At 44.0% G+C, this 16,714-nt stretch overlaps 1 protein-coding gene and 1 long non-coding RNA gene across 2 annotated transcripts in view; both read left to right on the plus strand.

The window, feature by feature from the left end:
• LOC108526417 (uncharacterized) overlaps window positions 1-15,887 on the plus strand; it is a 23,632-nt gene extending 7,745 nt beyond the window's left edge. Inside the window, exons 2-3 of the long non-coding RNA XR_001884520.1 lie at window positions 15,079-15,152; window positions 15,740-15,887. This is a non-coding gene — a long non-coding RNA (uncharacterized LOC108526417). The remainder of the gene's footprint in view (window positions 1-15,078; window positions 15,153-15,739) is intronic.
• A 123-nt stretch (window positions 15,888-16,010) lies between these two features.
• The window catches only part of TMEM31 (transmembrane protein 31), a 3,638-nt gene continuing 2,934 nt past the window's right edge, over window positions 16,011-16,714 (plus strand). The window contains exon 1 of the mRNA XM_017867155.1: window positions 16,011-16,085. Coding sequence (XP_017722644.1) covers window positions 16,011-16,085 — 75 coding nt within the window. The remainder of the gene's footprint in view (window positions 16,086-16,714) is intronic.

Here is a 16,714-nt window from a genome sequence, read left to right on the forward strand (position 1 = left end):
GAAATAAAAAAAAAGTTTAGAAACAAGAATGGTTATATCTGGTCATCATCAGAGAAAATGGGGTTTGAGAGGGCTGTAGAAAGATAGACATGATTTGGCTGGGGAAAAAAAGATACCAGGCATTCCAGGCTAGGACCAAATTGTTAGTGACAATGAGGCCTGCCTTCGTGAAGGCAGAAGGTTAGTATGACACAGACTCTCTTCAGTCTTCACCCCGTCATGTTCCTCACCACAGTTAACCCAGTCTTCAAAACTCACTTAAATGTCACTTCCTCAGGGAGGCCTTCCCTGATCTCCAGGGCCAGATTAAGTACTCTTGCTTTATGTTCCCATAGCACCCATTACGTTCCCCTTTCTAAGACATCACTGTTTTCACCTGATGACCTACTCATGTCTCCCTACAATTTGTTCTCCACTCCGCAGCTGGAATTTTTTGGCAAATGCAAATCTGTTACATCGCTTCCCTCTTGCAAACTCTCCTACCTCTAACATCTTCCTTCTCCTTTGCCTTCCTGGTCCTTCTTGCTTCTTTCCATCTTACTTTTCCTTCTGGTCACTTCTTAAATGTCTCTATCTAAGTTTGTCTCCCCTGCCAGAATATCAGCCCTCTGAGGGCAGGAGCTATGTTTCTTCTTCACCATGTATCTGTGTATTTAGCACAGTGCCTGGCATATTGTGTCAGTCTCTCCACAAAAATTTGTGAATAAATCCAAGGGAGATAAGGCAATATTAGTAGCCAACGAAGGATTAATCTGACACTTCTGTGCAAAAGAAAATCTTTAAAAGTTTTTAATTAGGGGGATGAAAAAATCATGAGAGAACCCTGCCATCTGATTAAACAAACAGAACAAAGCAAAAAATTATCAAACAAAACCCAGAGAACTCAAACCTCAGCTTACTTTAAACCCAGCCTCCCAATGATCTTGGAGACTCATGTTCTCTTCTTTTCTGTTACTCCCTCCTCCAAAAACACAAGAAAACTTACTCATTGATCCTTCCAACCAGAGAAATTTGGCAGTATGGCCAAATACAGTTACTTCCATGTGTAGTTGTTCGTTGGGCTGGCATTTGTTGCCCACCTCCATTGTTCCAAGCGCTGTGCTCATAGCTACAGATGGAGACTTTCTTCTTACCTTGATGATGCTATAATTGAGTGAACCCCTTACACTTATCACTCACTTTGTGACTTCAAATTTCTAGTGAAGGGCTTTGCTTTACCTAGACTCAGTGATGGAGACTTTTCAGAGTACTGGAGCCTGCAAAAGACCTCAATTTCAGGACCATCTGTAAAACTGGAGACTCAGTGAGACTCAGAAGATGGATCATTATATCAGTTTACACTAGACTTTTACCTTTCTGTGAGGAGGCTAAATGGCAGGGTGGTGAATGTCTGGAAGTGTGGTTAGGCATCAGTCATTCCTTAACCTTATTCGGTTTACTAAGGCAAACAGGCCACCAAGGTGCACCTCTTGAGTGAAGCAGCATGGAAAAACTCAAGGAATGACAGAAGAAAGAACTGGATTTCTCATTAAAAATAGAGGCACTGCCTTGCAGTTTGAGGGGGGGCTGAAATAAGAACGCAGCTCCAAGAAACCATCCGGGGGTAATCAGAGGACACCCACTCACCCTGGGGTAGCCCTTAATGCCAGGGCATGGTTTTTTCATTTCAGATTCAGTTCCCAGGTAATTAGGGGGTAGCAAATTAAGATGTCAGAGAGCCACTGCACGTTCACCCCTTCACACCCCCACCCCCAAAGAAGGGTCAAGGAAAGAAATAGATACTATTTTGTAGCTGAAGTCCTAACCGGATATCTCGTGGCTGAAGAATAACATCATACATGGTATCAGTGACACTTTAAAGATATAGTCATTAGTTTTGATCCTCTCTTTCCTCCTTGAATCCTTTACCCTAAACATGAATCCACCATCAGGATGTTAGTGAGAGAGACTATATATATAGCAGATGGAGACAAATGAGATTAACTTTCATGATTCATTGCTTTTGCCTCTTAGGTAGCCTTGAGTGAAGGGTTCATACACCTGGAATTTGACATCCTAATGAGATGGGACAGGAAGGGTTAACTCCAAAATCAGTGAAGTACATTTCATAGAAGAATAACAACATATTCACAAGAAACCGTATTGTCTCCTTCCTTAACAGACCAACCTGAAGCTTAGGCCAATCAAATGATGATAACGGGTTGTGTTTCTGCTAGGCAAAGACTAAAAGAAGTATAAGTCTAAGGGATTAACAAATTCACAAAGAAACCCTGGTGAAGGAAATCCTGAATTTCTACTACTTGGAGCTTGGCATGACCATTTCACACCTGTAATATTATTGTAACTGTTGCCAAGATTTTTGCTATATTCGGGTTCTCTGGGGACTGTGAATATCTAATATGAGTGTCAGTCAACAGATGAACAGGGCAGAGGTTGAGAACTGAATGGTCATCACAGAAACAGTTTTCTCCCATGCAGATTACCCTTGGCCTTGAATCTGTTGCTGTCTACAAGTCAGAGCTCTTCCAGAAGTGAATCTCTCTAGTCTTTCACTTCCTGTTCTATTTTCTCCTTTCACAGCTTAAACTAAGTTGAGAAAAAAGGGGGACTACACTGAGGGCCTGAGCTTTACCCAGTCAAGCCCTCAGTATCCCCATGTTGTCTGATGAGCAGACCAGACTAAATGATCTGGGAAGGCCCTTCTAGCTCTGCTGTGCCAGGTTCTAAAATTCTAAGACATTGTTATCTGTTGAGCCAGTTGTCTTATGGGAAATCCCATGAGACATTCGTTTTTCTAAAAGAGCCAATTGTTTATTTCTCTGCATGGGCATATTGGTGAGAGTTAAATACAGTCAAGATAGCAAATGTGTTGCTGTGGCCAATTGTCTTAAGCATTCTTACCCTTCTGATGGTCAGGGTTGTCTTTGTAACAATGATTCTCATTGTCTGAAGTAGTTAAGGATTAGCATTAAACTGAGGACTGATAAGAGTGAGATCATTAGGCAGGCATTGTTAGTAAGTATAAAAGGGGAGGTAGGGTGACAAGTATTCAGGACTTCTGTAGGCTGATAACTTGAAGCGGGGCTTAGAGTCAGAAAGATGCCCAATTGTTAGATTTCTTTGTCATCATGGCCCTTGACTTTAGCCTATTCTCAAAAAATGATCTTTCTATAATATTAGCCAAATAATACAGCTGAAACATCCCTCAACCTGTTAAATGGCTTAAATTGAAAGTTATAGATGATGCAGTTTTGATTTTCAAATTTTTTAAAGAAGCAGTAAACTCTCTTCTCATCCTCTCACCCCACTCCAAAGAAAATATTATGGTAAAGCAAGTATATAAACTGAGAGTGGAGTTATGCAGATTGAAACGTCTGTATATGGGTGTGGGGGATGGGTATGACTGCCTGTCCTTCCTTCCCTTCCCATGAAACCCTAGGACTCCTTGAAAATGACTTTGAAAATCCTTTGCCAAATAGATAAAGTATTGTACTGTACTGAGAAATAGGTAACTTTGGGTAAGTCCCTTAAGGTCTCTGAGCCTCATTTCCTCACCTCTTACATGGATACATGGTTATCTTACCTCAAAGTTTGCTTTGAGGATGACATGGCACTTAAGAGCTTTGAAAAGGAAAAAAAAAAAAAAAAAAAAAAAAAAGGATACTTGTTACCTTAATAGTGTAGTCATTCATGACACAACCCTTGCAAAGAAAGTAGAGTTACTGAGAACTAGCACAGCAATTGGGTGGTTAAAAAATTTTTTGAACTACAGTACTCATTACTTTTAAAAACTTATATAGTAAACACTAATTCATTTCATGCTATGAGCTTGGTATGGGGAATACAAAGATAAGTACCTTATAATCCCTGACCTCAAACTCATTTATCTGTGAGGGAAATAGACAAAAGAACAGTATCTAATCTTACAAGCACAAATATAGAGCTATGTACAGGGCATTATCAGATAACCTAAATCTATCAGGATGTTGGAGTCATAGCGGTTTGAGAATGCCTCACAGAGAACATGATATCTGGCTAGAACCTTGACAGATGAGTAGAAGTACCTCAGGTGGTCAAGGGAAGGTGTTGAAAGGCTAAGGAACAGCATGTGCAAAGGCACAGAGCATTAGACAGGATCCAGGTTGCTGAGTTCAGGGATCTGTGGGTGGATCAGCATCGCCAAATTAAGGGCGCATTTAGTGGAGTGAGGGGAGTGATGAGAGAAGAAGCTGGAGTCACTGGCAGGAGCCAGAGAAGAAAATTTCTGGTAGGCCAACTTAAGCTACTTGGGATTTTTCCTGAGGCAATAGGGAGCCATTGAAGGATTCAAAGCAAGGAAGTGTCATAAATGACTGTTTTAGAAAGGTCAAATTGGCAATAGTGTGGAGGATAGGAAACCACCCTGGAGTCAAAGATTGAACCAAGATGAAGTCAGGGAGTATAGGGAAGGAGGCAGGAATTTCAGAAATATTTGACGGTAAACACAACAGGACTTGGTAATTGATTTTATCTGAGGGCTGTGGAAGAACTAGTTTTCAAGGATGACTCCCAAGTTTCTGGCTTAGATGACTCATCAAGATTAGGAAGATTGAAGGACAGAGTGGCAGAGAAAGTTTGAAGGAGGCCGTGAGTTTTGGCTTCTTTTTTCTTTTCTTTTCTTTTGAGACGAAGTCGTGATCTTGTCCCCCAGGCTGGAGTGCGATGGCGCTATCTCCGTTCACTGCAACCTCCGCCTCTGGGGTTCAAGCGGTTCTCCTGCCTCGGCCCCCGAGCAACTGGGATTACAGGCGCCTGCCACGACGCCTGGCTAATTTTTGTATTTTTCAGTAGAGACAGGGTTTTACCATGTTGGCCAGACTGGTCTAGAACTCCTGACCTCAGGTGATCCACCCGCCTGGGCCTCCCAGAGTGCTGGAATTACAGGCATGAGCCACCGCGCCTGGCCATTTTTTGGCTCTTGAGGTACCTGTGGGGTGAAGGCAGAAACGTGAGAATCATCAGCACATAGGTTATCACAACCATGGAAATAGTCAAGAACAGACAAACAGTAGGCGTGTGGTGAGGAAAAGTGAAATCAGGAGATTAAATCCTAGAGAATAAGAACACGTAGAAGGTATGGCCAGAGGGTCAAGAGAAGAAATTAGAGAATGAAATCTATGGGAGAAGAGAATCTCAAAGAAGGTGTGACGACTCTGACAAATGTTACAGAGAATTCATGGACAATTAGGGCAGAAAAGTGTTGACTTGACATAGCGATTAAGAAGGTAGTATGGGCCGGGCGCGGTGGCTCAAGCCTGTAATCTCAGCACTTTGGGAGGCCGAGATGGGCGGATCACGAGGTCTGGAGATCGAGACCATCCTGGCTAACACAGTGAAACCCCGTCTCTACTAAAAAATACAAAAAACTAGCCGGGCGTGGTGGCGGGCGCCTGTAGTCCCAGCTACTCGGGAGGCTGAGGCAGGAGAATGGCGTAAACCCGGGAGGCGGAGCTTGCAGTGAGCTGAGATCCGGCCACTGCACTCCAGCCTGGGCGACAGAGCGAGACTCCGTCTAAAAAAAAAAAAAAAAAAAAAAAAGAAGGTAGTATGAGGAACATGGGAAAAGCATTTGAGGGGTGGGTAGGGAGAAGAAGGCAGAAGATAGATTACAGTGTGTTAAGAAGTAAATGGCAGAAGTGACAATGTGGAAATGGCTAGTAAGGACATTTCTTTTAAGAAACTTGGGCTGGGCGCAGTGGCTCACACCTATAATCCCAACACTTTGGGAGGCAGAGGCAGGTAGATCACTTGAGATCAGGAGTTTGAGACCAGCCTGACCAACATGGTGAAACCCCGTCTCTACTAAAAATACAAAAATTAGCCGGGCATGGTGGCACATGCCTGTAGTCCCGGCTACTTGGGAGGCTGAGGCAGGAGAGTCGCTTGAACCTGGGAGGCACAGGCTGCAGTGAGCTGAGATCACGCCACTGCATTCCAGCCTGGGCAACAGAGAGAGACTCCATCTTAAAAACAAAAACAAATACAAACAAAACAAACAAAAAAAAAAAAAGAAAAGAAAAAAGAAACTTGGTGGTGAATAAAAGGAGAGCAGTAGGTCAATTAGGTCAATGGAGAGAAATTCAAGGTCAAATGGAGAGTAGTTTGTCTCTTTATTTTTTCTTTTGGATGGGAGACTCACGTCTTTTCTTTTTCTTTTTCTCCTCCCCCTCTCCCTCCTCCTTTTCCTTCTTCCTCTTCTTCCCCGCACCTGAAAAAGCTGAGGCTAAGAGAGATTAAGCCATTTTCTGTGGTTGCATAGTTTTTATTTTTTTATTTATTTTTTATTTTTTTTATTTTTATTTTTATTTTTATTTTATTTTTTTTTTTGGTGACGGAGTCTCGCTCTGTCGCCCAGGCTGGAGTGCAGGGGCCGGATATCAGCTCACTGCAAGCTCCGCCTCCCAGGTTCCCGCCATTCTCCTGCCTCAGCCTCCCGAGTAGCTGGGACTACAGGCGCCCGCCACCTCGCCCGGCTAGTTTTTTGTATTTTTTAGTAGAGACGGGGTTTCACTGTGTTAGCCAGGATGGTCTCGATCTCCTGACCTTGTGATCCGCCCGTCTCGGCCTCCCAAAGTGCTGGGATTACAGGCTTGAGCCACCGCGCCCGGCCAGTTGCATAGTTTTTAAACACACTTTATGCCAGCAGGAAGAACCTAGTGTCAGTTGAGAAACAAAATATAAAGAGAAGTGATTTTAGCTTGACCCTTTTTGTGAGCATGGGTTTAGCAAGTGAGACTCACAGCACGGAAATTTGAAGTTCCAAACAGGCCCACATGTTAGAAATTTGACAGGAGTAGAAGAGAGATTATGATGATGTAGTCTGGTCATGTAATAGCTAATTTTAATTGAGTACTTACTATTTGCCAAGCACTGACTTAAGCACTTTACCTGTATTATCTCTCTCTCTCTTTTTTTCTTTCTTTCTTTTTTTTTTTTGTTAGAGTCAGGGTCTCACTTTGTCACTCAGGCTAGAGTACAGTGGTGCAATCACAGCTCACTGTAACCTCAAACTCCTGGGCTCAAGCAATCCTCCCACCTCAGCCTCCCAAGTAGCTAGGACTACAGATGTGCACCACCATGCCCAGCTAATTTTTACTTTTTTTTTTTTTTTTTTTTTGTAGAGACAGGATCTCACTATGTTCCCCAGGCTGGTATTGAACTCCTAGCCTCAAGTAATCCTTCTGCATCAGCCTCTCAAAATGCTGGGACTACAGGCGTGAGCCACCACGCCCAGCCTGCATTATCTCATTTAATTCCCACAACAACCCTATGATGTAGGTATTGTTATTGCCTTCATTTAACAGATGCAAAAACTGAAGCACAGAAAAATTTGATGATTTGCTCAAGGCCACATAGTTACTGCACGCTGGATATTTCAGAGCCTTCAAGTGTCCCTTTAGAGGAGGAAACTGAGACTGAGGGAGGTGAAGTCATTTGTCCAAGAACCCATATCTAGTAAGTGCTGGAATTGTAATTCAAACCCAGGCTCTGTCTGGTACCAAAGCCACCAGTAATCACTACACTGTCATGAATAGAAGCTATTAAAATAGAGAATATGTGTGTATTTTTCTCGACCCAGCTCTGTAAGGCTAAATGTTCCCTGAATTTAGATGATGGTAAGAATTTGCCCTATTCCATAAAATTGATAGTGAGAGCATGTGCTTCCTTGGTAATGCCCCATACGGTATAGTGCAACCAGGATATTTGTAGAAAGCCTCATGGTAAAAGCAGAGACTGAGAAAAACAGAGCTACACACACAGAGTGGCAATAGCTGAGTTCTCTTGTGACTTCTTCAGGTGGCTCCCTGACATAAGATTTACTTCATCATCCTTCCATGAAGAGAATGCTCTGTGAAGGAGAAAGTCCCTGGCTCAGATGCCCTTCTAGGATTTCCTAACAAGCTGTTCTGATACCACCAGCCCAAGTTCATAGACTGTATGCATTATCCTCGTTGTGAAGTATCATCATGTAGCGAAGAGCGTGAGCTGAGAAGACCAGCTTAATTGCTATCCCTTCAGAGATGACTGGCTTTCCAGTGAGAACAATGTGTGGAGCATGCAGAGGCCAAAATCCCTGCTATTGTACTCACTTGTCACTGGCAGGGCTTTTATCTGGTGATTGGTTTTTGAAATATAGCTTGATACTAGTCTTCAGATTTGGAATATTACTAATGTTTAATCAGAACATTTTTTTTTTCAGAGCAGGAGTGGAAGTTTATTTAAAAGCTTTAGAGCAAGGAAAGAAAGGAAAGTGCACTTCAAAGAGATCCAAGTGGGTCATTTGAAGAACGAGTGCCCCGTTTAACCATGATCCTAGGACTTTGTAGGCTGGCCCACCTCCGGTGTCTTGCGTCCCTTTCCCAAGTTTCTTCCCTTAGGGTGGGCTGCCTGCATGCACAGTGCCCTCTTTACCCTTGGGAAGTGAGTATGTGCAGTGTGTTTAGGAAGTTGTACACTTGAGAACATTATCATTCTTAATTCAGGGATACAATTTACAAGGTTCTGCTGTCTTCTTATCTTTGGTTCTGTTACACCCAAGAGCAGTTTGTGTGTGTGGTATGTGTGCATGCATGTGTGTGTGTGAACTCTATCTGATTTTATAAAATCTCTTCTAGGTCTATTTTTTCTGTGACCAATAAGTTCACAGAAAGAGAATGTATGTGGTATACAGTAAACCGAATGGGAAGTCACACTACATGTACATTCTACATGTACATACTGGTACGTACTGAGTGTTGCTAGGTACCAGGAACTATGTGAGATAAAAAGTTGTATAATGGGCTGGGCGCGGTGGCTCAAGCCTGTAATCCCAGCACTTTGGGAGGCTGAGACGGGCGGATCACGAGGTCAGGAGATCGAGACCAATCTGGCTAACACAGTGAAACCCCATATCTACTAAAAATACAAAAAACTAGCCGGGCGAGGTGGCGGGCGCCTGTAGTCCCAGCTACTCTGGAGGCTGAGGCAGGAGAATGGCGTAAACCCGGGAGGCGGAGCTTGCAGTGAGCTGAGATCCGGCCACTGTACTCCAGCCTGGGTGACAGAGCGAGACTCCGTCTCAAAAAAAAAAAAAAAAAAAAAAAGTTGTATAATGGTCAGGCATGGTGGCTCACCCATGTAATCCCAGCAAGGCCAAGGTGGAAGGATCCCTTGAGCTCAGGAGTTCCAGACCAGTGTAGGCAACATAGTGAGACCCTGTCTTTACCAAAAAAATAAAATAAAAAAATAAAAATAAAGTTGTATAAGATACAGTTCTTGCCGTCAAAGAGCTTATTCTACATTTCCTCCATTGAGCAGATGATAATGCTACCTGGCTTCCTAATTCCCTGGTGGTTCCCATGCTTGGTTGATTTGTCTTTCATTAGCAGCACAGCCTAGGAAGACCATTAATCCTAACATAGTGAAATCAAATTTAATATTTTGATAGCAAGAAATGATAAGATAATATTCCATTGAGAGTGCGGAGAGGCAAGTGGGAACACACAGTAAGATTCCCAGGAGGTGATATGTTCTTGACAAAGTTGAGATAGTTGCATGGCCCAGTGAAAAGAGAAAATAACTTCAAGAGTCAAGTTAACCTTTCAACCAGAAGCATGCCTCTTCTTTGGTGACAGGTAGGAACAAATGCTTATGGGAGAAAGCTAAAGGAACAAATTTTATTCACTACCTTTCTTCCACGTAGAAAGCTCTTTTTGCTTTGCCTGTGAATTCTGGGAGAACAAGAGGCTGTGGTTGTAGAATGAGGCAATAAAAGATGACAGACCACTGGTTTTCCAGAGAGCAGAGCAAACCGAAGGGAAGATGGAGGCACTGATAGCCTTAACAACAACTGAATAAATAAAGCGCTTTCCCTGGAAAAATATATGTATAAAATATTCAGCTGGCATTAAATATTAAAAATGAATTAATGAAAACACCCAAAACACTTTATTTATGTAGGAAGTTTTTCCCCTTTAAAAAATGCTGCTTTAAATCTCAGCATCACTTCAGATGTGATCTAGGCAGAAGGTAGTGTGGCCTCCGGAGGGGTAAGTACTGTAAGAATGATGATAAATGGAAGTAACCTCCAAGTGAGCCTCCTGTGACCTCCTGCCGATTCACTGTGGTAAGAAGGGTCCAATTTTTATTCTATGATTGAGAGATTGCTAGGTGACAGATGCTCCTAGGGAGACCCAGTATTTCCCAGCCCCTGTACATATGTTGAAAGGGTGAGGAAAATTAAAGTCATTTGCACCTGATTCTGACACCATGCATCTCCCTTCCCTCCTTGGGGGTTCCGATGGGGAGGAATTAACACCTTCCACCTGGCATTGCCTCTGACTAGCTTTGTGTGCTCCTGTGGGTTATTATGTTGGTTGGTACTTTGGCTTCTTTGGCTCCCAGCACCAGCTGATGCCCTGATCTGAGTCCCAGTTGGGCAGGCTCTATTGCTCAGTGCTGTAGCTGTCTCCAGGGCATTGTTCTTGAGACTTCCAACAGGGCAGATTTGTGCAGTTGGCCCATCTGGACAAGATCTATAACAAGTAGAGCTCTGTGCAATAAGCTCATCTCCATAGTTCACCCTCCCTGCTACCCCCGCCTTCGGGCTGCAGCAGCCTGACACCCCAGCCCCTCCATGGAGAGTATCAAAGAGATGCTCTCTGCTCCTTTCAAAGGAGTATTGCTTGTGGCCTCTCATTGATTGGCACTACCTGGGCAGAAATAGGAAAACAGGGGTTTTCTGCCCTTCTCAATTCAATCTGCTCCCTTATGCCAGTTATTTTGTTTTAAATCTCCTTGGCACCAGAGTTATAATACTGCCAATAAAAATAATTTCTGGACCAGCTACCCTGGTCAGCTCAGAATGCTCTTCTCAAAACTAAGAGACAGACAAGAGGAGTATCTCAGTGAACAGGAAAGAGCAGACAAGTGCAATAGGAAAAGGGATAAAGACAAAGTCAAGCTGTTGGTTTGATTATAGGATTTGCTTTCACCATTGGATTTATTGACTTTCAATTTGGATCACCATATGGAGGGAGGGAGGGAAGGAGAAAGAGAGAGAAAAGGAGAGAGAGAAAGAGAGAAGCAGAGAGAGAGACTGGACTTATGTGCTTAATTATTCTAGGTTCAGGGAAAAGGACAAGATGTCTAAGAGATCATTTGATCACTTCTTGCTTCCAGTGTCAGTCCCATACTTTAATCTCTCCTGTTTCAGTTGCTCACAGTTGGTCACTTCAAAGGTCTCAGTGTGCCAGGCACATGCTTCCGCATGTCCCAGTGGTATGTCAGGCCTGAAGTGGGCTTTTCCACACCAACCCTCTCTATTCTGGCATTTCTGGTAGCTTCAACTGACTGAATACACAGTACACCTACTCACTGCTTCTCTTTGTGGAGCAAGAAGGGTGAAGAAGCAACTCTGAATTATGGCTCTTTAACTTCTACAACTGCTACCCTGATGTTGGTCAAATCAATGTTGATCTAGTATAGGGGTCCTCTGCATGCCTAGTTCCTCCCCAGGAAACTTGAAGCCCATTCTATCCTTAACAAGGTTGCAGTGGCACCATTTGCTCACCAAAAGCAGATGAAGGACCAGGTTGGAAATCAGGGGCCCTGGAAAATAGAGACTTTGGAGAGAAAGAAGAAACAAATGAAAGGCCAGCCAGCAAAAGACACTCTGCGAATAGTTTCTCTATTCTACTCCTCCTGGGTTCCACTACCTTGGACCTCACTTTTCTCAAAAGTTTTCTAGCATCATCAAGTAAGTTTCTTAAAGAACAAGTATTTTTCTCTTTTTACACTCCCCAGCTGTCCAACAGACCCTGCCACCATGCTAGTTAATTAGGAAACGGAACGAATATTTCTGAGACCAGAATGTTCTGGTGGACCTGGAAGGGTAGTCTTTTTGAGAGCCCAAAGTCTCTACCCCAATTCTGACAGTAATTTCTGGACCAGCTACCCTGGTCAGCTCAGAATGCTCTCCTCAAAACTAAGAGACAGGCAAGAGGAATATCTCAGTGAACAGGAAAGAGCAGACAAGCGCAATAGGAAAAGGGATAAAGACAAAGTGTGGGGCTTCCCAAGAGCCCCTCTCTGTTGGGGCTGAACACCTCTCTGTTGGGCCATATAGTCGCTAGCCCAGTGCAGCCTATGACTGTTACAACCTTGTCAAGAGCTGGGGAACCTGTGGCTTTGTCTTCCTCTCACTGCAAGGAAACCTGACTGGACCCCACAGGGCAGTACTTGTGGACAGGAAAAACTCCCCATTTGAATCTGCAGCAGGAGGGACAGAGGACAGAGTAATGGCCAGGCTCTGGACGGGAGGTAGCAGGGGGAGAAGTGGTGCAGATTAAGATAACAAATGCCAGAATCTAGTAGCAGTGTTCTGAATATTCTCCACTGGACTGTTGGAAAACAGAGAGGCTCCGGCAAGAGAAGAAGGTCATCCTGGCCCCAGGAATGCGGCCAAACCTTAGTCTCATGAGAAATGGGAAAGTATGGAGAAAACATGGACTAGGGTAGATAAGCCATCAAGTACAGCCACCATTGGCACCATGCAGTATAGGCCCACATAGCTTTGGGACTGGTAGTTGAAGTTCTGAGTGGGAGATCAGGAAGAAACTGTCCAAGCCCTAATGGAGTCTAACTGAGGGAGAAAGCCCACCCAGGAGGAAGCAAGAGGCCAGCAGCAGGTCTCTATAGCTCCCACCCTATTCACAGAGCCTGGTGGATATCTTCTGACTGTAGCACTTTATAGACAACCCAGTAGAAGATATTGAAGATGAGGAAAGTGAAAGGGAAGACAGCCCGGGAGATGGTGTCAATTCTCTTGGCTCGGTCCACGTAGAGTTTCTGTATGGTTTCTCCTTCCCTTAGAAGAGGGGCTGGAGGTTGGGGACTATAAATGCCAGAACCTTCCGTTGGACCTCCATCTCTTGCCTGCAGGCAGTGGCCCAAGCCATAGCCACGGAAATAGAAACGACTTTCTTGGATGATATCTTCCTCCTGGAATTACAAGGAAGAAAAGGCAGAATTTGAGGTCAAAGTTCAAAGGCAGAGGGATAGAGAACAGACCACACATCAATATCTCATAGGGGATGTTATGCAGACAAGGTGCCTAGGGTACACAGGCCCATTGCATGCTTTTTATGGTCACAACACTACTCATGAGATAGATGTATGCTAAGCAGCTATACGTGCTACATATGGTGTATGTTATGATTCCATTGCAGATAGGCTCCAAGCCACCCATGTAAAATGCAAAACATCATTTAGAGCCATCTAAAATCCAGCGAAGTGCCAGCCACTGTGAGAGGACATCTCAATGTCAAGTTATCTCTGACTGGTAATAAACAAAACAACAAAACTATTAGATAGTGAAGCTGAGATATTCAGTCTTAGTAAACTCAACTTTAATGACTTTCAAAAGCTTCAGAATTCATTCCCCTTTTGTATCGTATCTTTGAAAATTTATCTCAACTTACAACTGAANTATGAGGCCCTCAGGCACCCATTCACAGCCTATTTAGTCTTATTTTATATGCAACCCTAACAAACCTAATTTTATTTACTTCTAAAGGACAGAGTTAAGAAATCCTTCCTTCAAAGATGGTGGTAATTTCTTAAAGTATTCATGGTTTTAGAGTCAAAATTTCAGGTATCTAAGAAATCACCTGAAGTGCAATGGCCGCTTGGAGGACGATGCAAACTGTCATTTCGGTTTGTCCAGGACGGAAAGTGTTCCTGAGACTTGGGTCTTTCAGGGCTGAAACTGGGGAAGTGCAAGGCAAATCAGGAAGAGTTAGTCATCCTGTGGCTACCTGAGGTATTTATTATAAATTATAAGAAAAAGATATGTGTATATTGTATAGATATGACATAGATATATGCAAAATGTGGATAAAGTAGATTTTAAACACTCTGTCCCTCTCAGTTAGAGGGACACCACAGGGTCTTTATCATGGGCCCTTTGCAGCTATGGCAACACATTGAAAAATGGCTTTGCCGGGCACGGTGGCTCACACCTGTAATCCCAACACTTTCGGAGACCGAAGCGGGCAGATCACGAGGTCAGGAGTTCAAGACCAGCCTGACCAATATGGTGAAACCCCTTCTCTACTAAAAATACAAAAATTAGCCAGGCATGGTGGCAGGCATCTGTAATCCCAGCTACTCAGTAGGCTGAGGAATCGCTGGAACCTGGGAGGCGGAGGTTGCAGTGAGTGGAGATCGCGCCATTGCACTCTAGCCTGGGTGACAGAGACAGACTCCGTTTCAAAAAAAAAAAAGAAAAGTGGCTTTGTGTATGAAATGTTGGTGTTGCAGGTCCTAGTAACCCTTGATGATGATATGACTAGAAGCTGACCTGTCATCATAAAGACAGGCCTTGGTTCACCTCATATGTATTCTGTAATGCATTTTTACACTATTCTGACAGGGGAGGTTGTGCTGGACCCATTTTCGAGGTGAAGAACCAGAGGCAAACAAAATATTTTGCAATAGTTTTAAAATGAAGGGAGTAAGTAAAATGGTTTTCTCCCTTGATTTCCAGTTCAGGGTCCTTCAGATAACCCTGTTCCCCAGTACTCAACCTGATTCCCTGAGCCCAACCCCGGCTAGAGGATGTAAGCAACGGATGTTGGCAAAAAAGCTCTGAGGGGGAAAGTTGGATCCAACTGCTATTTCCGTTTCCATAGATCCAACTATTTTCCCTTTTATCCAATCATAGTAAGTCTAAAGGGAGTTATTTGGACACATTTCCCAGGCTGGAAAAAACCATTTCACACGGGAGAGAAAATACGGCCAATAGAGTAAGCTGCTCTTGGCTTTTTGTGACTTTAACATAGTGTACCTGTTGTAGCTGGGGGAGCAAAGATGAGTGTCTTGAAATCCAGGGGTGGAGCATCCTGCATTTGGGTATTCTCTATTTAGGCCAAATTCTGAGGGGTGTTTGTGTGTGGTGTGTGTGTGCTGGAAAGGGACATTGGAGCCTTAAATACCACTTTGTGGCTTACATACCTATTAAAATAGAACTTTTTTTTTTTTTTTCCTGGCTATCTATAGGGGAGAAGGACTGAGAAGCTAGAGAGGGAAGATATCTCATAACCATGCTAAGGAGGGAATGCACAGTGTAGGAGGTAAGGTGTGGAGATGGGAAAGAGTGATATGTATTGAAGTGAGAGGGGCTAGAAAAAAAGAGATTACAGAATGGGGAATGAAGAGGGTGCTGGAGGATGAAGAGAGGTGGGCAGGGTTCTGGGACCAAGCCCTTGAGAGGACTGGGCAGTATTTTGAAATTTCTTCCAGTTATCAAGTTATTCCATTGATCATGACAAAGCTTTTGCCCTGTCCAGTTTGAGAGACAGTCCTCTCCAATCAGCCTGTGAAAGCTGGTGAGCTGGGTTATGAGACTGCTGTGGCCAGAGCCTGGTGCTAAGACCTGCTGAGGAAATGAAAAAGGGCTTCCCTTTCCTGGGGAAGCTTATGGACTAGCCGGGAAGACAGTGCAGGATTGCATGGGTAAAAAGTAAACCACTTTAGGCAGTGACATGAAAGGGGGCCACCATACTATGGAGTTGTTGGTTGAGGAGAGAGTTGAGAGGAAAAGACGTGAATGGCTGGCTGGCTCCTAGAACACTCCTAACTGACTCTTGGCTAAGGGTTCCCTGGAGATCACATGGATTTTCTCCCTGCCCTCTCAGACTGAATAATTCTTTTTCTCTAGCTGGAACAGTAGGACCCAGACAGAGGTTCTACAAATGGATGAACTCTCCATCAATTTTTTCAGCCTGCTTGGTGCCTCCAAAATTCCTGCTACAGGTCCTGGGATAACAGTGACTTTAGAAGACTCAAAAAAGGACATGATGAATGGCACGGGTTTGATTTTCAGTTTTATTCACATTAATAATAAACCTCAGCCCACTTTCAGACAGGCCCCAGAGTCCTAAGCAAGGCCCAGGCTGCTGTTGTAACTTTGTAATAATTGAGCACTGGTCATGACAGACTCCATTATGAGCTCAGGATCAGCCTATATGTATGAGCAGGAGGGGACAGGCTGTAGGCAGTTGCAGGTTGCAGGAGTTCAGGAAAGGAGGTGGGACTAGTGTCAACCTGGAGTAGCTCTACAGTAACAATGGCAGCCTTTTTGTTCCTGGGACATCCATACAGGCAACTTAGATGGTGAAAGGACTCTGGATTGGTTGGCAGTCTGCTTTTTTTTTTCCCAAGGTAGGCATTGAGAAGGCACCAAGATCAAAACTCCTATAAAGATAAGATTTTGGGCCGGGCGCGGTGGCTCAAGCCTGTAATCCCAGCACTTTGGGAGGCTGAGACGGGTGGATCACGAGGTCAGGAGATCGAGACCATCCTGGCTAACACGGTGAAACCCCGTCTCTACTAAAGAATACAAAAAACTAGCCGGGCGAGGTGGCGGGTGCCTGTAGTCCCAGCTACTTGGGAGGCTGAGGCAGGAGAATGGCGTGAACCCGGGAGGCGGAGCTTGCAGTGAGCTGAGATCCGGTCACTGCACTCCAGCCCGGGCGACGGAGCAAGACTCCGTCTCAAAAAAAAAAAAAAAAAATTCTGGCACCTGCAGGCAATTTGTTCGACACAGCTAAAAGGGGTGGGGACAGTTAGCTTAGAAAATGGAGTGTCCTTTTTTCTTGCCCTTCTGCTAGTGTGTGTGTGTGTATGTGTATAT

This window comes from Rhinopithecus bieti, unplaced genomic scaffold (genome assembly GCF_001698545.2).
Source record: "Rhinopithecus bieti isolate Rb0 unplaced genomic scaffold, ASM169854v2 scaffold_4008, whole genome shotgun sequence".
In the NCBI taxonomy this organism is placed as follows: Eukaryota; Metazoa; Chordata; class Mammalia; order Primates; family Cercopithecidae; genus Rhinopithecus; species Rhinopithecus bieti.